The 27630-nt window shown below is 43.5% G+C and overlaps 1 protein-coding gene across 1 annotated transcript in view; it reads right to left on the bottom strand.

Moving 5' to 3' along the window:
- The window catches only part of KDM5B (lysine demethylase 5B), a 56406-nt gene that overhangs the window by 10446 nt on the left and 18330 nt on the right, over positions 1-27630 (bottom strand). Inside the window, exons 5-20 of the mRNA XM_066335691.1 lie at positions 24287-24421; positions 20995-21088; positions 19715-19818; positions 18133-18291; positions 17466-17585; positions 16856-17014; positions 16226-16407; positions 13219-13381; positions 12127-12246; positions 10272-10466; positions 9543-9724; positions 8687-8811; positions 8212-8362; positions 4151-4265; positions 1795-2150; positions 552-690 (exon numbers count right to left, since the gene is read on the bottom strand). Coding sequence (XP_066191788.1) covers positions 552-690; positions 1795-2150; positions 4151-4265; positions 8212-8362; positions 8687-8811; positions 9543-9724; positions 10272-10466; positions 12127-12246; positions 13219-13381; positions 16226-16407; positions 16856-17014; positions 17466-17585; positions 18133-18291; positions 19715-19818; positions 20995-21088; positions 24287-24421 — 2499 coding nt within the window. The remainder of the gene's footprint in view (positions 1-551; positions 691-1794; positions 2151-4150; positions 4266-8211; positions 8363-8686; positions 8812-9542; positions 9725-10271; positions 10467-12126; positions 12247-13218; positions 13382-16225; positions 16408-16855; positions 17015-17465; positions 17586-18132; positions 18292-19714; positions 19819-20994; positions 21089-24286; positions 24422-27630) is intronic.

Here is a 27630-nt window from a genome sequence, read left to right as displayed (position 1 = left end):
AGGCCAGAGGGGCTGAACATGCCCATAAGTTAGATTAGGGCACACTTTAGAGAAACAAAATGAGGACAAATGAAAATATTTGGCTGTTTATAACAAAATGTGAAATCAGGGCTATCTGGTCTGATCTGGGCAGTCCCACTGACCCCTGACTCGAACACTTGCAAGGAACTACTTCTGTATCACCACCCTGTACCTCAGTGCAGTACACAAAAATGGGATTAATAGGGAGTTGTTACTGAGTAACTGTGCAAAAGTGACCTTAAGGTGAAGTTCCATAATGCAGTAACCTTTTAACTTTAGATTTTTGGTAACAGCTGTTTTATAGATTTTATTGCAGGCAGTTAGTTGCAAAGGTGAAGGAATACAGATCAGAAACGGAAGCAAGAGTCAGGGCAGTGAGTGTAGCTGCTCCATGGCTGAGATAACCAATGTCCCAGACCGGGTGCTCCGAATCAGAGCCACACCAGAGCCCTGGAGCATGCACAGGGTGAGGGATGGCTCTGGAGACAAGGGCAGGTCCCTGTCCCTCCCCAGCAGCCAGGCTCACATACCTGCAGTGCCTCCACCTCCTGCAGCCAGTCCTTGGCCTTCTGCACTGCATCCTTCAGTGCTGCTCCATTTGGGAGGTAGGCTGGGATCTCCTCCAGTTCCTTCACTGCTGCTGCCAGGCTGCTCAGGGACTGCCGGGGCCTGGGGGAACACAACAGCCCATGGCAGATGGGAGCTCTTCCACTCACCTGGGCCACTAACATCAGAGTGCCACACCAACTGATGATGTTATGTTCAGTACTGGCTTCACCCAGCAGAGCTGGGGCATCAGGAGCAGGGCAGGTTTAGAAATGTCTGTTTGCTTACTCTAGACTCTGACTAGACATATTCTCACATTTGGACTTAAGGAAGATTTACCTTTTATTAACTTTTTGATGACAATTTTTTGATGACAAACACCCCCCAAACCCCAGACCAGTACCAGCTGAAAGACTCTGCATTAGAAGGTTAAAACCCTGAAATTGGCTTTTCTGTATTTACCAGTTTGATTCTGAGGTTTTAGAGAAGTACAAACACAACACAGCTCCCTATCAAATAAATGCTGAACCCAAGCTTAGTCAGTAACAGGCTATATGAAGTTGTCTTAAAACACTGTGGTTAGTAGTGGATAAGAAATGTTCCAATACTCCAAGTAAGACAAAATTTAAAAAAGAAAGGAATTGTGAGAGAAGAAGCCTGGTATGTAAGTTTGTGCCACATTCCTAATTTTTAAGTACACTGTGCTGTCCCCTGTTTTACTTTATAAATCTGAAGGTAAAAACCACAACAAAACTTTTTCTTAATAAGGATATATTTGGCTTATTTCCTTCTTCTCTGCAGCAATTAAAATGGAAAAATCTCCTCCTTGTTAGTTAGAAATAGTCCAACATGGACCTCTATGGACTATGGAGTTTTACCTGCTGGTGGTACCTATCTGAGCTTGATCTGAACATGTGTCCTCCACCCTGAAACTGGGGAGAGGGAAAGGTGGAAAAGAAGGAAGAGGCATCTTAAACCCCTTCCCTGTAGCACAAGGAAAAATTACACAAGATGGTTGAGCAACACAAACACTGCAATGCAATCCCAACACCTGAAACTGCTCCATCCCTCATCCCCCTCCTCCAGCCCCGTCCCTTCTGGCTGGCACAAGCTTTGTCTTCATGCTGGGAACTGGATGAACAAAGGGGAGCCCTTCCAGGAGTCAGGGCACTTCCATCTGAAACAACTCACAGAACTACAAAACGCAGCACGGAGCTTTAGCTGTACCTGGCCTTGATCAGGTTCCTGGCTTTGTCATCCCAGTGCTCGGACACGGTGAGGAGCTCCTGCAGCTTGGCCATCGCCTTCTCAACGGCCGGGTAGGGCGCCAGCCCCACGCCCGAGTCTATGAGGCGCCTCATGTCATCCAGGGTGAGGGAGCTGTGCTCGGAGCAGGCCAGCTGCACGTCCTCCAGCCAGCGCGCCTGCTCCAGGCGCGTCCGCAGCTCCGGCAGCTGCGGCAGGTCCACGTCAAAGTCAAAGCTGACGTCCAGCAGCTCCTGCAGCTCTGCAGCACGGGGCATCTCTTCAGAAAGGAGCTTTTGGCTTTGCTGTTGGAAAGCTTCCACACGGTCAAGGAGATCCTGAAATACACAAACGCAACAACAAATCGGACAAAAGTCCTCTGCCAAGTCCCTTGACCATGGAAGTGGCAAAGTTAACCATGGATGCACAAGGTTAACAATGGAGCACAGGCTCCTGGCAAACCACACAGTGCACATGGCAAATTATCCCGAGGGCTGAAACACTACAATAGTGTCTTCAACACACAGTGTTGCCAGCACCTCCTCATATGTAACACAGCCACAAGCTTGGGTATCCCAGAACAAGGCAATCCCAGTCCCAGAGGTGTCAGAAAGAGGTCTTGGAAGAACAGAAAGGATGTAAAGGGAAATCGAGCATTCCATGGGTGCTGGTGTCTGGCTTGTTTTGGAATGGTTCAGGCAGCTGAGGAACAACAAGGTGTGGATTATGAAGGCTTGGTAAAACACTGGGAAGGGCCCAGAGATTCTGGGGTTCATTTCTGCTGCACTGCTAAGGCTTTTGAGCTGCACCCCACAGTCCCAGTGAGCCACAGGTGTTTTACTCTCTCATGCAGGGAAACACCACCTCTCTCTCCATGCACTCAGCAGCTCATTACCCCAAGAGGTATTTCTGGGGCTGTTTGCACTTTCCCCAGGATAAAGAACAGTCATCCAGAGCAATCTCACACTGAAGGCTGGGATTATTCTGTATGGAGCAACCTGCCCAGTACTCCCAGTACTGCCTGAAATGCCATTCCTGCAGGAAGTTCTTCCCTCACAGCTGACACCTTGGCATTTTGCCAGTGGGGCTGTTTCCCAGGGTGGGCAACCTCCCCCAGCATGGAATAAAACATTTTTTAGAGATAGACTGAACTGTGAACTCATCTCCAGTAGTGCTGGTAATTTATATTAACAGCCTAAATTTCACAATGACATATAATTGAGGCTTTGTATCATCCTTGTTGAGGATGATACAAAGGAACACTCTGACCATATGTGTTTGTTATTTCCCTGTTCAGGAATGCCAGATGGAGAGGAACTGTTTGCATGTCTGGTATTTCCAAAATTCTGCTTTTCAACCAGCAAGAAAACTTCACAGCTTCAGTGCTATAAACAAATAACTGTAAATAGGACTGCATCAAATCTGATCCACACACTGCAGGGCAGATAAAGCGTCCAAAACAGCAGTCATTGCTGAGTTGAACTGGTTTATTCCCATTTATTTACATGGCACCATCTGATGTCTCGGTGTTGGGTGGATACTTGAGGGACAGTTCAAGAGCTGGATATGGCATCTCTTGGTTTCAAGTGTCACAAATACGCAAAGCCCCTCTCCTTTAAGACAGGAATTGCAGCTGCACAGATTTTTTTTTTTAATTGCCCCTCTGTGTGATATGGAACATTTTGGCAAATTCTGAAACAAGATTTTGAATTTCAGTTTGCTTGAGCGCTCATCATCTTGGGGAGCACAGAACCAGCACAACTGGTGGTGGTGGGATTCACAGTGAACTGACTCCTGCCAGCAGCAGGTTCTCTGCTAGAAAGAGGATTTGGCCAGCCTGGGCTGGGTTTGGCTGGAGTTATCTGTGGGGTTTCCTGGAATGTGAGTTGAGAGCACAAAGAGGGATCTAATTACAAGACTGAGGAAGCTGATTCTGGATTAACAAAGAAGGAAAGTGGTAAGAATGAGAGAGCTGTCCCTCAGAGCACTGGAGAGTTTGAATGTTCTCAGATTGACCTGGCTTTACCCATAGCAGCAGACCAGTTAACTGACCCCAAACTTTTAACCTGTATTTTTCTGGGTCACCCTGCTCCTTTCTCCTACAGTCCTCCATACGACAGGAATGGTTTGATTTGCCTGTGCAGTATAAAACTCTGCTGACCACAACAGCAGCCAGTCAGAGCTCCTTTCTTCAGCATCCCACGTGCACAAGTCACCCCAGCCTGCCAATGCCAAGGTGTTAACTCTTGGAGCAAATCGTGAGATAGGAGATGAATGCAGTGCAAACTCATCACTCTGTAAATGCTCCTGCTCCCTTCCCAAGGCTTCCCCAGGTTACCTTCAGCAGCGGTGTCTGGCTGAGGACACAGGGCAGGGCATAGAGCTGCCTCACGAAGAGCCGCAGCTCATTCACCGTCAGCTGGTTCTGACACTTGCCTCCCCCGGAGCGGTACCTGCAACGACAGCGTTCAGCTTTCTCGGTTATCACTGCAAAAAATAAACACCAAAACACTGAACTTCGAGGCCAGGCTGGACAGGGCTTGGAGCAACCTGGTCTAGTGGAAGGTGTCCCTGCAGTGACAAGACATCTGGAACAAGATGAGCTTTAACGTCCCTTCCCACTGAAACCATTCTGTGATTTTTTTGATTCCCTGACATCTGCTTATGATTTCATGTCAGCCAGGCCTTCTTCAGGAACAGCAGAACATCCACAAGCATCCAAGCAGCCCAGGGCTAACACATGTGGGAAACCTCAGTCTGCCACTGCAGAACAAGCTATAGTTGAAACACTCATAATAAATAGGATTCTGGAACAACTACTCAGCCTTGGAAGGGCACTGGTTATTATGGAATAAAATTAAGCTTTTTTTTCCAGAACACAAAGCAACTGTGGACAAACTATTCAGTTATGTTGCAGTAGCTATTGTAGTCAGCTTTGCCCATGCCAACACCAAAAGAGAACAAATCCCAATTCTGAATGGGTTTTATATTGACAGGTTGTGTAGGCACTTCTGAAAAATCCTCTCTACACTGAAATCAGCGCTTTTATTTTTATCTAAAAGCTTTGTATCAAATGAGCGGCTTATAAGTGTTAACAAATTGCCCAGAATTAAAAGCCTCTCTAAACTCAAGCCAGTATTAATGAAGTCTGAGAACCTTGAACAGAAAAGGAAAGAGATCCCTTACAATGCTGGCTCCAATTGAATCCACAGTGTGTTTTTAAACAAAAGAGGAGAACAGCCCAGCAGGCTATGCCAGCATGACTGGAATGTGAACACTATAAAATAAATTTTAATTTACCATTCTGTGTTAAAAATAGGTATTTTTAACAGATGCACAGGATCACATTGGGAGTTCCAAACCCACAGTCAGCTGAACAATAAAATGAACTCAAAGCCTCAGGTACAACACAGGTTTCCTTACAGGCTGCTTTGTTCTTCTGGTTTTTGAGTAAGCTCCACAGTGTGTTCCAAGAAAAAACACAAGTTGTTAATACATAAATATTTATATACATATACATACACATATCTAAATAGCAAAGCTGTCACAAGATGTTTTGGAAAACCAGAAGTTACATGAGCCTAAGAAAAACCATCAACAGAAGCCAAATCCATATCCATCCACAGTTATTAATCACAAGCACAAATTCTCAGAGACTCTAAGGAACAGAACAGGTTTCAGGACACCTAGAGAAGGAAGGGAATAGACAGGGAAAACATGGCAGCAGGGCAGGAACACTGTTCCCTTCCAGTGCCAGGAGAACAAAGGCCACACTGTGCTCTGGTGCTCTGGCCTCATTCAGATGTTCACAGAACATCTCCAAGCCAGCATCTGTAAGGCTTTAATCCCCCAGCACTGAGAGAACCAGAGGAAAAAGGGATGTACAGCCCATTTGCATCTCTTCAGGTACTGCAGAGGAGCTGGTGAGCAGGAGTCACAGGATTTACTATGATTTATTACTTTCTGTCCCAGTCTTCTCCCCATGAACTGCTGTGTTTACTGTACTAGAGGAGATCCCCAGTGTCACTGACTGCTGTGACTGACAGGGATGACCTTCCTACAGGAGACAAGTCTGCTGCATGACTCTTCCTAACTCGGGATCAGACCTAAATGCTCAGTCCACAATCGAGTTTGCCAAAAGCACAAATGAAATTTTAGGCAGAATCCACAATCCTTCCTAACCAACACTTGACACTGGGTGTGATGGAGGTTGTCAAGCATCCTGCAGATGCGAGCTCCAGGCACATGGATCTATATGTGATGTAACACATATTAAGATTTTAAGCAGAGTATTCTCTTTTTTATATCTTCCTGCGAAAGTTGTGAGCATTCCCTACTTCAACCTTTTAAGAAAAAAACAATCAAGTAATATGGGCTTTAAAACTCCTTAAAATTATGAAGACATGAAACTGGATTTTTCCCAGAAACATGACAAAAAAGATCCAAGAAAAAAATTGTGAGAGAAGGACTAAAATCTCTTCTAGATCAAATAAGAATCTCAATGCAAGCACGGCCTTGACACTGTTTACAGCAGCAGTAGAGGGTCAATTACTCAGCACAGCCTGGGATGCTGCAGGAGCTGGCAGGCCCAGCTGTGAAGAAGGCTGAGAGCCTCTCAGGGTGACAAAAGAACAGACTTAGTCAAGGAGATGAAGATAAAAATTGCTCCCAGCTCTTCCCAGGCCAAAGTCAGGGACACATTCAGTGCAGGAAGGACCCATCTGGCACAAAGAAGCTGGGAAGGGCCTGGCTGCTGCTGCCAGTTCAGCAATGGGAGACCAAAACAAGCACCAGGGATGGCAAAACAGACTGGATATGCCAGAAGAAGAGATGGCTCAACACCAAATGGAGGAGGAGGTCAGAAGTGGACAAGTCCTTTGATACTGGTGCCTCAAATCTCTATGTTGGAAGCCCCCTATCTGGCAGAAGTCATTCCTGTGAGACTGCTGAATTTCTCATTCCCTGCTGCAGTATTTTTATGTTGCTGTGACAGAGGCTTCATCCTCCTGTGTGTGCAAGACAGGAAAAGTGAATTTTTATCAAGTTCCTACGACAAAGGTTTACAGAGGGAACAGGAAGGAAAACAAGAATCATATCTAAGACAGCAGAACGTTCCACCCCCGAAGTCCTTCCAAGCCAGTCTCCAAAATACTGCAGGAGTGATGAGCTCCACGACCTCTGCTGAGGCAGGTGACAGGCAGGAACCACACATATGCACTTCTACCAGCACAAAAGGCAACTGCTCCAATAAACACCACATTGTTCTAAGCAGCAGAAATGGGTTAAAATTCTCCAAATGGGGCAAATGACAATCAATTTTTTCTGAAGTACTTCACATTTAAGATTGGTGGACATGAGCCATACTGTTCTCCACATACATGAATGGAGTATTTTCTTAGAAACCACCATCCTGTGAGGTTTGGTGTGCCCATGGTGAGTCTGGGTGCCCTCATCAATGGCTTTAAGCTGAAAGAGGGCAGAAATGGATGGGATACTGGGAAGAAATTGCTCCCTGTGAGGATGGTGAAGTCCTGGCACAGGTTGCCCAGAGTAGCTGTGGCTGCCCCATCCCTGGAAGTGTCCAGGACCAGGTTGGATACTGGGGCTTGGAGCTACCAGGGCTAGTGGAAGGTGTCCTTACCTATGGCAGGGGGGTGGAACTACATGAGCTTTAAGGTCCCCTCCAACCCACACCAGTCTGGGATCTACGGCTGAAGAATGACACAACAGAAGATGGCAATTTGTGAATCCTGAGAGAAAGGCTCTTACATCAATACAAGCACAACTAGGCTTGTGCAATGAGGAGAACTGGCCTTAGCCTTCTGTTCCGGCTCTTTTTGGCTAATTTCAGACAAGGAGCACCAGCAGGACCAGGCAGGCAGTTCATAAAGAACACTGCCCTACTTCAAATCCCTTGAGCAAATAACCTGTCTAAAAGATTCAATGTAAAGAGCAGATATTTTTTCAGAACTCTCATACAACATTCCCACCAGAAGCAGCTCAGGGAGTTAAGGCACTTTGTTTTTCCACAACACAGAGGGTAATGAATACAACAACACCTGCACTATGGACAGATTTACAGTGCCCATAGCACAAAGACACTTTGTATCTTGCTGAGTGTTACTTGTCTGGACATATCATACCATTTTTTCTTTTCAGGGAAAGCTGGAATGAATTTACATACTAACTGCCAAACATAGAGGAAGAACAGATTTGACAACTCAGGATATTTAACTTCTTACACACAGTAAAGCTGAATCTCCCTGCCAAAGATGGCTGTGCTGAAGAGACAAAGATTCTTTTAATTTTTAAGTCTTGCAGAGCACTTGCATCCATCACTGGTCACTGACATCCACCTCTGGTGGCCCAGTTTTGCTGCAGACATGGAGTGGCACTTACCTGGTCTGTCTCTTGCCATTCAACAGCTGCTGGGCCACTGAGGCACATTTGTCTGCGTCCTGTGTCACCAGCCGGAGGTGTCGCAGCAGGTCATTGTCTGGGAACTTTTTCATTTCTGATTCTTCTATCAAAGCCTTAAAACTGATGAGACCTGTTGGGAAAGACATTAAGTTAAGAAGTCTCCCTTTGAGATGCATTTTCCATGGTAAGGCTTAGAAACACAATACATTAAATGTATTTCTATTCCTACTTCAGTTAAACTTGATGTCAAAGTGATCTACAGTCTTGTCACACAGAGACAGCTTAGCATCATTTCTGGGACTGTAACAACTAAAATATTTACTTAAAAACATGAAGTGATAAATGATTTCTTTTGATTGTCACGCAAGAAAAAAGTTACTGCAGTTCAGAAACTAAAAACTGAAAAAATAGTCCTTTTAAATGATGTGCTACAGGCGGTAGGTAAGATCCTCACTTTTTTTGTTGCTGATCTTTGCCTCCAGGGCCTCGTTGACGTTGGAAGCCCACTCGTTGTAGGACTCGGCGCGCATCTTGAGCGCGTTCATCATCGGGTACAGCTCCTCCAGGGTGTAGCGGTACCTGCGGGCGGCACACGGCTCAAACCTCCAGCAACACTGCGGGCAGCAGGAGGGTGAGCAAGGGGCACCAAGATGAGGACCCAGGCTGGATGGGCTTAGAGCAACCTGGACTCCTGGAAGGTGTCCCTGCCCATGGCATGGATGGGATGAGATGAGTTTTACGATCCTTTCCAGACCAAACCATTTGGTAATTCTAAGATGTGTTTGTCCATACAACACAGAAATAAGCTTTTGTGCACTCAGGGTTACACAATTAAGACCTTACAACCACACCAGGCTCCTTTTGAGATAATTTCCATGTTGTAATTGCTTCAAAAAGCAATTTCTATGGGACAGTTAAGAAATTGTGACACTGTCTTACAGCAAGTCACATTCATGTAAGACAAAAGACGTACTAAACAGCACAGGAAAGTTAACAACAGGAAGGAAAGCTCCAAAAAGCAAAACTACTCCTCAGCAAGGTCTGGATCTAAGGGACAATGACCTGGCTGCTATAAATAAAAATACAAACTAACTTAGCCAGCAATTTTTGCCATTACAGAGCAAGAAGAGCTGAATGTTGAAGAGGCTTTGTGTGTGAACACAAAACAGTCCCATTGTTGTGGGGGCACTGGATTTGCAAAGGACTGAAACAGAAACAGAGACCGGCCTCACTGGCAGCAGAGATTACCAAACCACAGTATCTACACAGACAATACTATTTCCAGATCATGGTGTTAGCCTCAAGCTTACCCCAGCTTGTATTTGTAGGAGGGACAGGAGCAAAGGTCCTCAATGTGGTACAAGCACACCAACAACCCAGGTTTGCAGGGACAATAAACTGCTGACATGAAGCAGGTGGTTTTACACTTTAAGCATTGTCGCTCATCATCAGGGAACAGCTCAAACGTCACCCTCTCTGAGTCAGTCACTCCCTGCAAGTGTCACATCAAAGACTAATGAAGAAGTGACTGTTACAAAGAGGAGGCTATTCAAAGCTAAAACATCAGAAGGTAAATTTATTAAAAGAATAATGGAGTTTAGATATAAGATATTCAACCCAAGTAGACAGAAACTTTGGTTAATGAAAAAAAATCAGCTTTTCTGACCAAATGTCTAGAAGTACAAATATTACCTTAGAAGAGACATTCTGAACAACATTAAAGGGCAGGTACTAAAATAAGATGCATGATCAACGATTCATTACCCAGGTGGTCCTCTGAAATCCACAACTTAGGAAGGGACTAAGTACCTCTAAGCCTCTGACACCCCAGTATAAGAACCTGCATGTTCTCACATCACTGTTTCAACTGTTACTTCGTTCATTATAATGAGTTCCATCCCTCCAAGTGTTCAAGGCCAGGTTGGATAGGGCTGGGAACAACCTGGTCTAGTGGAAAGTGTCCCTGCCCATGGCAGGGGATGGAACGAGATGAACTTTAAAGTCCCTTCCCACCCAAACCATTATTTCCTACAACTCACCAGTTTATCAACCTTCTCACGCAACCTCTTCTCCTCCTCAATCATAACAGCCATGTCTTTCTGGACTGTAGATGCCACCACAACGTCCAGGACATCTGCTTTGGAAGCCATTTTACAGATCATCTCATCGTGGGAGAAGACGCAGTAGCGGTTGAGCAGCCGGTAATGCTCCACGCACTGCCGGCCCAGGGGCAGCTGCGGGGCAGACACGGCATCAGGGGGTGCACGTGGGAAATGACATCAAGGTACACTCACTCTGTGTGCTACTAACCAAAAACTGCCCCAAGGAAAGGCCAAGACAAATCCTTCCAGCAACAATATTCACACTTCAGAGAGTAAAACTAGAGAAATCAAGATCCCAAGCTGTGCACACCAGGAATGCTCATGGCTCTTTCCCAGTGGACTCTATGGGTATGAGCTGTGTAGCTGAGAGAGGTGCCCTCTCTAGAGGTTGTAATTAAGGTTGTAATTTACTAAATCACTAAACCACAGTGGGCTCAGGAAGATCCAAGATAAAAATGTGCTGAGGCCAAGGAAGCGTCAAAAGGACAAGTCCATAAGCCTGGCCTGTTTCCACCACCCGAGGGATGCCCTGTCCCAGGCACAGGCAGGGCACACTGGGCCTTCTCCCTGCTGACATGAACTGGGCTGCTTCAGGGAGCACTGATGTCCCTAACTGGCTGCAGGCAGAGCACACTGCTCATCCTGAACTGGGCAGGTCACTCAGCTCTATTTTAAGGCCAGGCAGACAGAGTTCAATGCTCAGAGTTCAATGAGATTACGTGTTGGGTCCAGTGTGAAACTCATGGAAGGACAAGAGGAAAAACATACCAAATCAATTCACAGGTGGGCACAGTCAAGTGCAGAAAGCTTTCTTGCAATATTAGTCATCTCCCCCTTCTAAGTAATGTTTTTTACATCTAGCATTTTTTAGTTGGGCTACACTTACAAATAGCCAAGACCTTATGGGAGGATAAAAATCAGAAGAAAATTTGAAATATCAGAAGCTTCAAAGAGTCTTTGTGAGATCAGACAGCACTGTGTGTCTGAGTCATTTGCTGTGAAGGTAAAATTACTTTCAACTTAGGAGCAACTGTCCTTCGTTTGTGTTTATTTTTAAAAAGACAAAGATCTTATTCAATAACTCCTACCTCATAACTGTAATGTGTGCCTATCTCTGCTGGTTCAGTGAGCTGAGTGAAGCTTACTGGGAATCATACACTGCTCTGTAAAGCTTCCATGTGAACTTGAGAACTTTCTGCTCTTTTCTCATTAAGGTGTTCTTCCCTAAAAACCTAGAGCATCTCTGCTACCTAAGAGGATACTCTCACATGAGATGCAATTCCTATTTTTTTTTTCTCACAAAAGGACTATCAATGTCTTTAACTGTTATTAATGCAATACATTTATCAACTGACTTTATCACAGAAGCTAAAGCAGAAAAGATATCCAAATTGGATTTGGTTTCCAACTGCAGAAAGCACCTCTTAAGAGAATTCTCAGTGCAATAAACTGAGCAATTTCATTCCAGCCTTTGATTTGAGATGGAATTTGGGGATACAAAAACGAGCAAACCTTAGTAGCACTGGTGCATCTCATTCATACTCCAGGTATGCAGAGGACTGTTCCTCCCTCCTGCTTCAAAAGCTACATCATCCCTGATACATAATTCCAAACCAAATCTTCAGAACCAGAGGAAACATGACAAACCGCTTCAGCAAGCATCATCCTCCTAGTAACAGGTTCCTTCTGATCTGTGGCCTAGATTTGTGCATCAGCAATAAATCAAAGCTGTACACCAACTAGGAACAGCTTTGGAACTGCTCACTTAGGGAAAAACTGGTTTGGAACTTACCCAGTCCACAGTGCAGAAGTTCACAGCTTCAGCGAAGTTGAAGCCCTGGTTGAAGCCGCTGTGGTAAGCTCTGGGAAAGGTGATCACAAACTCCCCAGCACACTGGTTGGTTCTGTACACCTGAGGGGACAGACAGGCCAATGTCAGCTCACACCCAAACACAGCTGGCAGCTGCAAGGAGAACACGGATTTCCAACTTGCAATAACTTCTGAGAGGACTTCCAAGAGTTTTAAACCATAAGCCAAAGACTGAGAACTGGCAGCTGATAAAGTGCCACATAAAACCCCGTAAAGCCAAGGGTACCATTCAGCCACACCCCACCCTGAACAGTTCTAGGTTGGCTGCCTGGGCCTTGTGCTCCTTACACCTCAGGGTTAAGGTCAACACAGATCCAGCTCTCTCCAACGTGCAGCTGAAGGGGAAGAAAAATTTGGAATCGTAACATTCATATTATTATTCATCTAAGACTGTTGGGGCTATACAGTCATCATGAAAGCAGGCAGGTCTTCCTGCATCCTTCCATTTTGGAGACTACCATAGGAGACACCATAAATTTGCTACTTTTTCCAGATTTTCCTTTAAGTCCCAAGGTCAGCTCATCAAAAGCCAATTAAGTTGTAAAGGGACATAATTCCCATGAATAGTAGTATGGAATAAGATGAAATCTGATGAAAAAATGTTTTTTTAAACACCTAAGGACTTATCCAGGAAAAATAAGAGAATGTGGATGACAAATAAAGGAAGAATGTGGTTTGGGCCCTTGACAGAAACTCTATGCCAAAAAACCAGTGTCTGATTGAACAGACGTACAAGAGCTCCTGCCATTGTTCCAAAGGTAAAGCCTAAACCGTCCAGCTGAGACACAGAAATAGAAATATGCAAGATGGATCTCCACAGAAGAGTCTGCCAGTCAATTCCAAAGGCAACAATTCCATTGCCCATCTGTTCACACTGGCACACTATAGTGGATAAGGAAGATCCAACACACCACACCACCTCTGTAATAAAAGTGGCTTCAATTATCAGCTTTAAGTAGGGTTCCAATCAAAGAGGGTTGGGTTGGGGGAGTAGCACAGGAGTCCGACACATACTGGCACCCCGTGGGCCATCAAAGTGTTCGGGTTCATTATGGTGACAAGTTGGTGCAAGAGATCTGGCTGGGACTCAAATAGCTCTGGAGCAAGTTTCTTCATTACATCCTCCAGCTGCTCAGCTGCGTACCCTGGGGCTCCATACCACGTTTTAGGCTCCCCCCTGCAAGATTATTAAAAAAAGTTAAATATAAGCAAACTTTTAAGTTACATTTTTACTCTTCTGCTTTAAAATACACCATGTATAGGGCATATCACCAGGAAGGAATGCAAAGGTTCTGTACCTTCCTGAATCTTCACATTTTACACAGGTCCCTCTTTTCCAGACCTGCCTACACTTCCGAGCAGGTACTTCAAATATTGTGGGGGAGGGAGAAAAAAAATCTGAAGAAGTTCTCAGTGAAGTTCTGCTGATTCCAGCACAATTTCTAAACATAAGCTGCTTGTCTTTTCCCATGAACACAAACTCCCTCTTGGGTCCAACAACCAAAGCCAGTTCTTTCTGTCTTATGCATAACTGCCATAAAAGCAACACATAGGAAGTAGAAATCAAACTTCCAAGTTATGCAAGACTCCAAGAGAAAAAAGAAAATGAATATCCAGAGTAGGAACAAAGACCTTTCAGCATCAGCTGTACCCAGTGCAAGCCAGCTGAGAGAAGTAAGAGGATGAAGATGTGTTCCAGCAGATACCGTTTCAAGCTTACACTGACACTGGCTCACTGCAGCACTGAGACAAAAATACCTCCAGGGCCTTAGAAAGAATTAACTTAGCAAAGGTATTTAGAAAGGAAAATCACCTTACTGAAAGATTTCTGAAGAGCTGGCAGACTAAAACTGACCCAAGAGTGTTCTTTTCTTCCATCAATCACGAAGCAATTGGGAGGATTCCAAAAGAAAAGTGATGTGTGAATCCAGAAGTCTCTATCTCTCATCCCTAGGAGCTCATTCCTGTACTCACACAGCCAGGGGAAGAGGACAGCCAGCAGGATGGACTGTGGCAGGTTGGCAGTTACACACAAGGTATCACAAGGAGCTGTTACAGATATTAAACAACCTTGCAGCATTGGACCTGGCCATCGTCCTGGGACAACTCTAGAAATCCAAGAAGACCAGCCACAAATGCAACTAAAAACCATCCCGTGTCTGGACTGGGCTAGTCAAGAATTCTGCTCTCTGATAGATGTCAGCATTGAGAAATAGGTGACAAATATTAACTGTGCTAAACTTGGAGCATGATACTGGAACTGGGGGTCTCTGGACTTCAGGGGAACAAGTAACAGAGTTCTACTGCAGGGATTGAGATGCCAGCAGCCTGAGGGAGCAGCAGTGGAGGTCACAGGTCTGTTTGCTCTGCTTCCTGACTGCTCCACATCTCTGCCTGTACAAATACTAGCAGCAATGATGGCAATTCCTCCTCTGTCCAGGACTGACATCTTATTCATTTCCGAGCATCTTAAAAAGCAAAGGGTTGTTGTTGTTGTGGGTTTTTTTGTTTTTTGTTTTTTTTTGGGGGGGGGGGTTTGTTTGTTTATTTGCTTGTTTTTGATTACCATTTCTAGAACTAACACAAGACTCAAGAGTTCTGTAGGAGGACTATTGTCTTCAGCCCTGGCAAAGCTCTGCTGCTGCAGCCTGGGTCACTTGGGATTAGCTGTCCACAACACTGCACCAGCCATGACACAGGCTCCTCCAAACATGGAACACTGAAGAGGGTCACACCATCCCTGGGCCCTCCCAAGAACCCGTCCTGCTTTTTGGAGTCTTTGATTCAGGGTGTTGGAGCATTGTCTCTGCAGAAGCAGGTTGTTCAGACTGCTCTGGCCAAGAACATCTTTAACCTCAACTGTACATTGGTCTCCAATGCAGACTAAAACCTCTACACTGAAAGGAAATAAAGAAGAATATTTGCAAACGAAAGGACATCAAGGATTTTCCCACTGGAGGATAAATAAATTGAAAGCAGGTCAAGCAATTTTCATGTGTGTCTGGATGTGTCTCATGTATGCACAAATATACCTATGCACTGACACCTTTCTGGCCTTCTGCAGACAACAATGCAATGGAGGCACACTATGGAGGACAGAAAGCCATTCTAAGAACAGTGAGGGAAACTCTCCCAGAAGAAATGAAATCTGTGCTGCAATCTCCTCTCCCACCCGCAGTTTTCAGTCTGACTAAAGACTCAGACAAAGAGGAAAAAAAAAGCAGTTACACATGACAAGAAAGATCGTTTTTACCATGTAATCCTGTCACTCCTTCACTCACCCTCACTTAAATATTTGTTTTTGTAACAGTAAGCACCATGAAAGCAACCGAATTAAGTCACTGGCTTTTGGGCTGCACTGCAGAAGCTGCTATTTCAAGGAGCAGCAACTGAATAATCAACCAAAAAGGACCCACTGAACAGCAGCTGGGATGTGATTTTACCATTCTGCTTGAATACTCATATGAACTAGGAAAGAGAAAGAGAAAGAGCTTGACAGGTTTCAGGAAGAGTGACAACCATAATCCAGACTCTAGAAAAGCTGTTGTAAGGTGAGAAGTTCAAGGAGTTCAGTCTACTTAGAATATCAAAGAGATGGCAAAGATCTGTCCTGATTACAGCTGACAAGTGTTGGCTTGATGAGAGGATATATGACAGCATGATGCATCTAACAGACAAAACGTGCCGGAACTGAGTTGCTAGCTGAAGTTGAATGATTTTAAAAAGAAAACTCGCATGGTTTTTAGTTTACATTGAGTATAATAAAACATTTGATGGAGTATCTGCTGCATCTCTCATGGATTTTTTAAAATTGGGAATGGATGTCTCTTTCCAAAATATGACCTCTTGTCCAAAAGTAAATCAGTGTAAGAATTACACTGTCAGATTTGACCCTGCTGCAACAGGACAGCAACGGTTACTCTGGCTGAGCTCTGTGAATCTGCTTTTATTCCACTAATTAAGGGGAATAGGGAAATAAAGGGAGATTCTTTCCTAGTCTGGGTTTATTCCTCAAACTCACCAATGCAGATAGTTAATGGAATAGCTCCAGTGGTCTTCTATATGCCAACAAAATGAGGAAAAGCACATTCCTACGTACAGCCAGGGCAATTTCATCCCACAGATGTCCGCAGTGATGTGAGCAAGCACAGACTGCTCCATCACAGGCATGTTGTTTAAATTCCAGCCACTATCAAGGTATTCCTGAAAATTGAACAGAACAGTCACAGGTTCATACATCAGGAAGTGAAAAACCCAAGATAAAACTGCTCAAGCACAATAGAAGAAAAGCACTTTTCCCAACTGAGGAATGTAAGAATCAGACCAGTGACTCAAAGACTAAACCCTCCATTGTCTTTGCCTCTTTCACAACCTTGACCCGGCCTGCTTTGTTAAAACAAGACCTTTTTTGATTTTTATTTGGTTTTATTTTGTTTGGAAGTAATTTATTAACTACTAGAATAAACCTATGGCTTTGAATGGCTGATCACAAGTTTTATTTATTCAAAACCTCAGTGGAGTTCTCCTCTTCAAACACTCTGCCAGACAAAGAAAACAAACACTTTACAACCCAGTTCCATTATTGCCCTTTGAACCAAGGAGCGTTATTAAATGAAAAACTGCAATAAAAACATTGAGCTCAAAGACCTACCTCTTCTTCTGGTCTAACTTTAAACTTCCCACCTCTAACTGGGAAGCCACTGCCAAACTCCTTCGAAGCAATGTCAGCTCCATATTCCACTGTCACATCCTCTTCAATGGTACTGACAAGTCTCCAAAATTCTTTTTCAACCAGCTCAGTGGGGACCATCTGTGTATGAAAAGGGAGTATGTACTGAGCAATCAGTAGATAAGAAGCATGTGCATCAAAGCTGTCTCAGGGAGGAACCTCCATTAGCTTTAAGCTTTTCCCAATTTTAAAATTGTTTCAACAAGAGAAAAACAACTGCAGCAGAGATGTGGTTCCAAGAGATGCTACTGCCCTATTCTCTCAGGAATGGCTGACAGTAACTGTTCTCTTCCCTACAGACTCTTCTTCTAAAATGGGAAAAAAAACCAAATAAAAACACAAGCAGCTGGTGGAACAAGAAACCACAACACCAGCAAGAACAGGATTCACTGATGTAAATGAGAACCTCTGATTAGGGATTTCATCCCATTCAAAACCAGAATCCCTTCCTTCCTTCCTCCCCAGAGTTACCTATTTTAGCTAACCACACAAAATGAACTCTACACAACATGAGTACAAAGCAGGAACATACGTGTACTGGCATGTTAAAATAGTCTGACTTGAAGGCATCAGCCATTTCCCCAAACGTGCGGAGAGTGTAGTCTCGTGCTGCTTGTTCAAACCCAAAGGCTTCTTGAGGCTTGTTACACTCCTGCAAGTGGAAAGGTAATTGTTTCTATAGCACATTAACACAGCACTGCGCTCAGAGTTACACAAATGGGCTCCTGTAACAGCTTCTGAGCACTAAGAAAGAAGGACATCACTGAAATGAAAACACTCCCAAAGGGCAAAGTCAGATGAAGAAACTCTGCTTGATTCACCAAATCACAATATTTATTTATAAATCTGCATAAACATTAATGAATTAATATGCCTAATTTCTCCTTACTCTAGTAGAGCTAAGCAGGATAAGATCCATAAGCCACCACACTGAAGTACCTACTGAGACTCCGATTTTGAGTACAGAGAAAAGGTGTCAGTCAAAATGCAAAATGTTCTTCAAAGGCAGACCAATTTTTGGCTCAAAACAATAAGTGTCAGCTTTGCAATATAAAGCATTCCCAGTCTTCATTTTAGCTTTACCTCTAGTACCTTGTTTGCACAACCTTAAATAACAACAAATTGTATTTTCTAATCCTGTGATCAGTTAAAAAATACAAATCAGCCTTTGGCCTAACTGCAGTGATTTATCAAATTACCTGAGCCAGACACTGGGGACACCTCCAGTCCCCTTTGGGAACATCATGGAGGGGTGGAATTAAACAGAAGGTGTGGTAACTGTCATCACAGCCGTCACACAGCAGGAGTCGGTCCTCATCATTCCCACTGCCACACAGGAGACACACATACAAATCCACCTGCAACACAAAATCCCACAGTAGGAATGGGAGCGCTGGAAGTAACCCAGGGTGAAAGCAGTTTGCTAACTCCCATCTATGACACTTCCCAAAGATTACTCTTACTCTATCTCTGCAATGGAAATGAGACAAACACACCCTGAATATTCTTTTAGAAGTTTAAATACCTCCCTCTGTAATTGAACAAAAACCTTTAAGAGCTGCAAGCCCTTCCATGCATTTTTTCACCCCTAAATGCCAGAAGATTTGACTGAGTGCCAGGATAGTTCACATCAGCAGCAGTGTGGCCTTGGCAGGTATAACCCAACACCTGGGGCTGGGCAGGAATAACCAGACACTTGCTGGGGGCTCACAAAGCCTTTTTCCAAGTGCAGCTTCAGGTGTTTCATTCCCTCTGAGACCAATTGCAGTGGAAGACAGAAGTCTGGAGAGAAAGGAGTTCCTTGTTGCTAGGGGTGTTCCTTATTTTCCCCAGAGAAGGCACCAACCTCCCAGTAGAGCTTTGGGTAGGGGGGCAGTTCTTAATTCTGACAGAGCAGCTCCCAAGCCCCAAGGAACAGGCACAGGCACTCCAACCTGGGATGGATCTGCTGCTTGTCCTACACTCAACTCTCACCAGCAATAGCCTGGAAGGCTCTTCCCAAACACAGAAGAAAGTCGTGAGGACAGGCAGAACCTCTTGCCTTATGTTGTTAAAAAAAGCAGCAGCATCTCCTGCCCCTCCCCACAAGCTTTTCTCATTTGGGGGGTGAGGGTGTCAGGCTTCTGGTATTTGCACTCTTCATTCTCAGGCACCAGCTACAGGGCTGGATTGAATGAGAACATGTTTGGTTTTAGGCGGGACCCAACTCGTGGCATGGGCAGAAAGAATCTCAGTATTATCTTCTCAAAAGAGGCAACTGCCTCTGCCTTCAGGTGGGGTTTTTGGGGGATAATTGGTGGTGTGTGGAGAGCTAGAGCAGGAACAGGGTTGGTTTTTTAAGATGCATTTGAACAAAGCTTCCAATTTAGTGCTGAAATTGTGGAATTAGGGGCAGGTCTGTGAAGTGCCATGTGTCACAGCCTGCAGGGAGCTCCCCTGAGGTTACAAAGCAGTGGGGAGTGATCAGCTAACACAAGAACCACTTCCACTGGACTATGCTTTCAAAATGCTTATTTGAGACTGTACTTTGGAGACAGAAAATAAGTTACTTCAGTTATAGATAGTGAAACTTAACCACCCTATCATTCCCAGCTTTGTGAGGCAGGAAGCTTTGGCAGTGTTGATATTCCAGCAGGCACAAACTCTGCTGTGCTTCAGCCTGGACCTCCAAGAAGAAGATGAAAGTCTGTCACGTGACAAAGTGACAGCAGGTTTTACTACACAGAGAAATCCAGAAACCTCTGCAAAACATGCAGCTGCAGGAAGGCAGGGGGTACTCACAGCATTGGTGGGTTTTTTAGATCTGACTTTGGATTTGTCCTTCTCTGGGTCCCCAGAAAGTTCTTTCTTCTCAGGGAGTTTCACCACACTGCGCATTTCTTTGTCTGGGCAAAAAAAAAAAAAACCAACAAAAACAAACCCCAAACAACACAGTATTACAAAATGTTTCACTGCTTCTTTGTAATTATTTGTTTTATTTATTGCTTGTTAGACTGCATCATACCAAGGTATTTGGTGAATTGTTTTCTCCCCTACACTTGCTTCAGTCAGTGTAGGGCAAGACTTGAACTCCTGCAATGCCCCCAGAAGCCAGTATTATCCAAAAACCCCAGCACACAACTATGAACCAGCATTGGCTATCACAGCCCACAGTTTTTCAGTACTTTATATGCCATTTCAATTAATTTTAATTAAATTATGAGCAGGTTTATAAGCTTAAGTTTTCCTTCCATGTGGTGTTAAAGAATGTTGTCAGGAGCTTTCTCCTTCTACTCTTGAGGGAGAGAGGCTAGTATCTAGAGACTCCTTGAAGAAAAAAAATCAAATTACAAAACACCGTAATCTAAACAAATTAGTGAAAAAAAGATTTTGAATGAACAAATGAGACTGACAAATTGCTCAGGTAATTTCAGTTATTGAGTAGTTGTAAATGGTTCCTGTATTTACTTGGCTAAATTATTTATCAGCAAACTTATTCTTCTGTTTGATGGCATTAAATATTGTTTCTCAGTCTCAAATAATTATTTCTTAAGGATGGAACAGACTCAGGACTGCTGATAGCAGCAATTTATTCATATTATGGGAACTTTATCATGTGAAAGCACTGAACTCAACACATACTATCTATTACTTCACGAGCTTAATTTCCTGACTTCAAGTCCCAATTCTTTCCTAAAAATATCTGATATCTGATACATTCTTAGAAGAGTTTATTCTATTTAAAGCTTATGGACTGATGTTATTTAAAATACAAACCAAAAACATGGCTCCAGTCTCATTTCTGATTGTTCCAGAAGAGCCACTCAAATTTGAAAAAGTGTAAGTCTTTTTCAAATAAAAATATCATCTTCAAGAAAACTCCACCACTTACAAGAAAAAAGAATACAAATACTTCAAACCAATAAAAGAACTTTTTATCAAAAAATTCAAATTTAGAATTAACTGGAAATTGAGGTTTTTATAAAATACTTGGAATAGTTCCAACTGCTGATTTTGGCTTTAGTCTTAAAACATAATTGTGCAAAGTAACAGAAACTGCATTCACGCTGTGTTTCACTCACCACTTTCACTCTTTGGAGGGGCACAGCCCATTCTCCGTCTCAGATTGTGAGTTCTGGCTTCTGGAGGGTCAGTCTCAGTTTTAACATTGGTTGCCTTTAAAAAAGAAAAAAAAAAAAAAAAAAACAAAAAAAAAAACAAGGAAAAACGCCTCAGTAATGTCCTTAGCTGGAAGACTCTGGTTTGCCCCTTGTGTTTGGGAAGATGCTCACTGCCAGCTGAGCTGGCTGCTCGCCCAAGCACAGAGAGGTGAGTTTGGAATCTGGCTGTGGGAAAAGACTGGCTCTGTCAGTCCCAACTAAATGTTTTCTAAGGTCCCTTCCAATGCAAACCATTTCATGACTCCTTGGGGTGGGACACAAACACTTCACTGAGATACCAGGAGGGCTTGAGACTTGTAACTTGCCTCATTCCAGGAAAAAGGCAGAGAGGTGAGAGTCAGAGAGAACTCTGAGGACTTCAATTAAACTCAGAACCATTTGATACTTACAAACCCCTAAATCTAAAGAGACACCTGGAGTTCTGAAATACTTGTCTTCAACTATTTACAAGTAGTTTAGACAGAAATAATGCAGAGAACAACATAGAAGATTCAAAAGCAAATCCTCCAAAATGCCCATGCCAATAATGATACCAGGATTCAAGTTTGCTTTCAGTGGGACCCATTAGGAAGCAAAGAACAAGGAACTCAGTGCTTTCACAGATTTTCTTGTACTCTTGAGGAGCAGAATATGCTCCAGCCTCCAAAGCAGGGACCTTTGTTGGTGTATCTTGGAACTTTCAACACAGAATAATGCTCTTGCACTTAATTCTTACATTTCTTCCCTGAAGTTTTGGGATGGTGGGAGAACAATTCCCAAACCCTTCAGTGTTACAAGAGGCTTCTCCAACACCATTTTTTAAGGAAATGAGGTCATGCAACAAGGCAGTCACTCTCAGGCACTCTCTGAAGCCCAGAAGATGGGATGTGTAGCCCAGGTCTAAAGAAGGACTGGACACAGCCCCAGATACTCCAAGGAGTGGGAACTGTTGTTCAGTCTAGTGCTTTTTGTAGGTATAGTTTGTTTAATTTTGACTTTTACAGAGCTGGTTTTGACATTATTTCCTAATAACTTTTCTTGTTCTCTTTGCACAAATATCTTCATCAGACCAGGCAGAGGTCCCATTGCTTAAGATATGCACCAACAGAAGTTGTTCATTGTGTGCAGCAGTTCTGCCTCAGGGGCAGCATGCCCTGAACCTCAAGTGCAGGGACAGACCCCCCCAACTTCTGCACCTTCAGCTCCTCTGAGCCATGCCTTTTGTGCTTCAGCTGGTACTGATCTTCACAAGAGCAGTTCTTGGTTTGGCCTGAGCCTTTTATCACATCAAGTCATCTCACTTTCACCTCCCCTGCATCGTTGTGGTCTTTCACACTGAACTGCTCTACATCAAGCACCTAAAGCCTCTGCATTTCAAACCCAGCCTAGACAGTCATTGCCCTTTTCCTTTCTCATGAACATTTTCTGCTGATTGTTTACTCACCAGGTAGGAAAAGGGCAGGGTAAAACTGCATGTGTCTCACAACTGCAAACTAATACTTATCCTATGGGCCACAATAATTTCCAGTACTTCCCTGTGGTCCACTTCTTCTAAATGTTTCTGGTCAGCCTTTGAAATGCAGGAAACATCAAACTGGCAAACATGAGAATGAATTTAAGACTCACAGTTTAAGACATTGACAAATTGTTGTATATCTCATTAGAGCAAAAATTGAGATGGGAACCAAACATTACCCTTTTGCAACCAGGTCAGTGCAAATTCCAGCTGCTTGGAGCTCCAATGTTGAATAAAATGCATTTAATCACTTCTCTGACTCCACTGACAGGGAGCAGCAAAATTCATATTAACAGATCTTAACTTTGGGAAATTACTGTCATAAAACACTACAGCTCCTGGCCAAGCCAGCCAGTCCCCATTGCTCAATTCAGCCTTAGCACTGTATGTTACAGTTATGATCTTAATTATGGATTTTCTTTCCAAAAAATAGATTTTCTTTAAAAAAAAAATAAAAAGGAGGTATTTAACATCAGTGGTGCTTGAGGCAAGAGATGAGAGGGCAGCCTTGCCTTTTGGCTAAGGATGAGGAGTTGGTTTCCCCCAAAATGACAAAAATGTGCTCTCTGACACCACTGCCAGAGAAACAGCTGAAATTTTAGTGTGTATTTGTCCTGCTGTCAACTCTTAAGGGATCCATGAGAACAAGTATCCTTCAACCACAGGCAGACACTTCAAATGGAAAGTTTCAGCTCAAACTACTGAAGTTTTACTGAAGCTCAGAATTATAAATCCACTTTAACCAGGTATTTAAATTGAAAAGCTGTAGAAACCCTTAATTGTACCTCATTAACCAAGCATAATTACAGGCAGAATTTGCAAGAGCTAAGCCTACTATTGGTACTAATAAAGACCAAGACCAGAACAATGGGAGTTAATAAGAGTCTGAAACAAACTGTGACCTTCCTAACTCGTGATGTCACCACTAATCAGATCCTCTCCTGGGAATATCCTCCCCTACCCTTCATCTGCTCAAACAAAAGAAATAGGAACTCTCTGGAGATAGGATCATCAGGCTGGAAAGGCTGGAGCCAAGGTATTACTGTTTTCCAGCAACAAAGGAGACACATGATGTCCTAAAATATGTCTTCACAGAAGATACTGAGATATAACCAATACCTTTCATGCTTACCCAAATAAATATTGTTTCTTAAGGACATGTAAGATTGTACAAAACCACAGTGACTTGATGGTATACATTTTTTCCTTATATTCCAAGGGTAAATTAGCACAAATTGATAGACCTCAAGAGGGAAAAATTAATTATAACAACGCTAATGTTATAATCAAAACCTACCCTGCTCTAATAGGTGGCTTCAACTCATGAGAGATGTACAGAAACTTCCTGGTATACATTTAAAGAATAAGTGCGGCTCACTGACTGAGAAACAACAGATCAAAGCTGTTTTGTTTCCAGGATTTGCCACCCGTTTTTTGACCTAAAAACCCCACAGCATCTCCATCATGCTGAAAGCATAACCCTACTGTACACTCTCACCAAGAGCTTCCATAGCAGAGCCTCCCAGAACTCCAAACCGCAGTAACACACTTGGTGAAGTATCAGACAATTCTTACCCCTTCTTTACGCTTCAGGTATTTATAAATGTTTCGGCACCCCTGGCAGAGGGAAGCAGCTGTTCCTACACACACACACACACAGAGATCTGCCCAGGCTCCTGCTGCCCTGGCCAGGCTCACCTCAGGCGTCAGGCGCTTGGCGCGGCGGGCGGGCGGGCAGCTCTCCGACGGCGGCACCGACTGCCGCTGCGGGATGTCGTGGGGCTTGTACTCCTTGTCCTTCGTGTCACTGCTCAGATCTGGCTTCTGCAAGCACTACAGAGACAATTTGATTACTTCATTTCTGCCTCCCCTTGACAATTGCCTGGCTCATGGATAGAACATAGACAGGGTCCTGGTAATTCCTGTGCTGAGTTAATAAACAGTATGTATGACAACGGTAACATTACCTATCCAAACAAGGGACAACATAGTTGGAATTCTGGAAACTTAGGTTTTAAGATTTTGGTATATAGTGATATATGTGAAGCAATATGGAGGATTTGGGGCATTGTCTAAGTCCTTCTTCACCCTCTTCCTTCTTCTTCATGGTTTTGGGTGTTTTTTTCTTATTGGGTGAAAGGGTCCACATTGCAGACCTTGTGTGGTCAATTATTGGGTTAAAAGTATAAATAACATACGTGTCATCTCGTTATTGGGTCATTATCGCTTAAAAGACCTTGGAAAGAGTTAGAGCCATTTCCTATCTTGTTAACTAGAACTCACAACTTGTGAGACTGTGCTATAGATAAGAATCAATAAACATCTGAGTCTGAACATGAAAACTGCATCCCATGCATTAATCCCGGCTCCAACATGAAGAAAAGAAGATAGGAATCCTCACACAGCGTCACCTTCTCTTAGCAGTTTAACAGCTGCAATAGCCATAATAATGGATCTTAAGTAAAGCTGAAATAATCCTTTCAGTGTTAATGAGCACCAAACATTTCTTTGTGTGGAATACCAAGCCCAACTCTTCTGGCAGATGGGCCTTTGCAGACTTTGCTGGTGGGTCACCAGCACTCTGGAACTACTGAATGTCCTAAGGTTGAGTGGCTGTGATGCCAACATACAGAGCAATATAAAAGTAAATTACAACCTATCAAACATCCTTGTCCTAACTGTAATACACCTCTGTACTACACACATTGCAGGAGCTCCCTTCCTTACATGTTTTGGAGAGGACAACTGCTGTTTGAATTAAGGGCAAAAGGGAAAAGATGCAAGAACAGTTTTAGTTCTTTCAAGCTGCTGAATGAACACATTTAATTGCTGAAAGCTGTGCATACCTCTGGCAAGAAACAGAATAATTAATGACAATTCCCTGTTTGTCAAGCCACACAACACTCAGTAACAGCAGACAAAATGTAACAGTTTTTAATGAGTAAACAACAAATCCTACAGAAAGAAAAAATATCATGTTGTCAGGAAGTAATTCATGAAATTGCTGGATCCACATTTCCCCAGTTCTGTTAGTCTGTTCCCATCACAAGCATTTTCTCAGCAAGAGAGAGCAGTGAAGGACAGAGAGAACCACTGCAGTGGTGTAAGGATGATGATGGTCTACAGACAGCACAGAAAACAGACTTTCAGAAACAAATGACAGCCAGAAGGGGGGACTGAAAAGGAGAAAAAAGTGTAATTTAAGAAGAAAAGTCTATGCTGAAATAATATGCGTCTAACAAAAAACAGTATCAGTGAAGAGCAGCAGGATGTCATTAACCATCACCCACAGACAGCCTGCAACACTCACCAAAGAAACCTCTAGAACTGCTGTTTGCTTTCAGACTGCCTTCAGTCTCAGACTTTGTAAACCCTAGATTTATATTCTGAAAGCAAATAGCTGACTTTATTTCAGCATTAAATACACAGTACCACTCAACTTTGCAGCTCATGCACATGAACACTAAGTCCTGAATGATACTCAAAGGTAAGGTCTGGAGCTACAGAGCACTGCAGTTGCCTCTTCACAAGAGCCTGGTCCCTTTAAAGCCCCTACTGGATCCAGAATCACAGAAGAGTTTGGGTTGGAAGGGACCTCAAAGACCACGTTCCTCTAAGCACCTTCCACTAAACGAGGTTGAGACCCATCTAACCTGGCCTTAAATGTTCCCACAGATGAGGCATCTACCAAAGATGAAAGAAGATGATGTGACATCAACCTCAGTGGAAGACAGCAAAACCCCCAATGTCTCAGAACAGAAAACGGACAAGCAGAAAGAACAAATTAGTAGGAATAGGTTGAAAATGAGAGAACAGAAAAGAACTTCTTTAAAATCTGGGCCCTTGAATCATTTCCTCATGTGAAAACCAAAATTATCAGAAAAAATAAAAGGAGTTTCTACTGCTTCAGATAATAAAGGACATAGGATCCTTGAAAACAAAGATCTAGAAGGCAAACAGCTTTTCCTAAACAAAAGTGTAAGAAAACCTTGAAAACCAACAGATTGTGCCTCACTTCAGCGCAGTGCCCAAATAAACCCAAAACAAGAAAAGCCCCCAAACAAACAAAAACACATGCAAACCCAAAACAACCAAAAAACCAAACAAACGTAAAAAAGCCCAGAAACTAGAACAACTCCCCAAAAAACAACCAAAACAAAAAAGAAAACCAAACTCTCAACAACAAAAAAACCCTCAAACCCCCAGAAAATCAACAAAACTCCCACCCCCAAACAATCAAAAAAACCAACCAAACAAAAAAGACCCAAACTCTATAAAAAAAGGGCACTCGCTGTTCCTTGAAAAACACCAGAAGACTTTTCCTAAATAATGATGTTTCACCACCTATTCAAGCACAAACATTTCCCAGTGCCTCTCTAATCTGAGGCAAAGGCAGTGGTAAGGAATGGCTATTAATTCACAACCACATCTGTGCCAAGAGAACACCTAGAATTGTTAATTTCTAAGGATGAGGATTCCTCTGTACCTCCTTTATTCGTAGGCTGATGATCAACTGTCTCCAACCAAGGACACAGCTGCCATCTCTCCAGACCTTCCCCCTTCCCAGCCAGGCTTTGGTGAGGTTGAGCTTCTATCAGCCATTCCCCAGAACACTTTGACTATGATCTCATTATATTCCAACAAGATGGTTGCACACATGATCCTTGAACCCTCAGCAGTGGCAGAGAGCAAGTCAAAGCCCTTCAGCTGAAGCCACAAAGGAGCAGCTCCTTTGGCAGACAAAGGACAAAGCAGGGATGGTCACAAGGCCTTCAGGCGGTCAAAAGACTGAGGGGGAAAAGGGAGACAATTCATGCCCTCAAGGTTTAGACATGTATTAGTATTACACAAAAGCCAATCAGTCAGGCTCCCTGTACTTGTAGATCACAACTGGTTTACCCCTGCTACACATGGTGGGTAAAACCCACCAAACTCCAGAGGTGCTCATTTTTCTTTTCACCATGAAGGTGCCAGAGAACCATCTTACACTGAAACATCTTTATCAGAGGTACGCACACATAAATCATTGGAAATATGAATCC

This window comes from Sylvia atricapilla, chromosome 25, assembly GCF_009819655.1.
Source record: "Sylvia atricapilla isolate bSylAtr1 chromosome 25, bSylAtr1.pri, whole genome shotgun sequence".
Lineage (NCBI taxonomy): Eukaryota > Metazoa > Chordata > Aves > Passeriformes > Sylviidae > Sylvia > Sylvia atricapilla.
The sequence above is the reverse complement of the archived record's forward strand: the minus strand, read 5'-3'. Positions and strand labels throughout refer to the sequence as shown.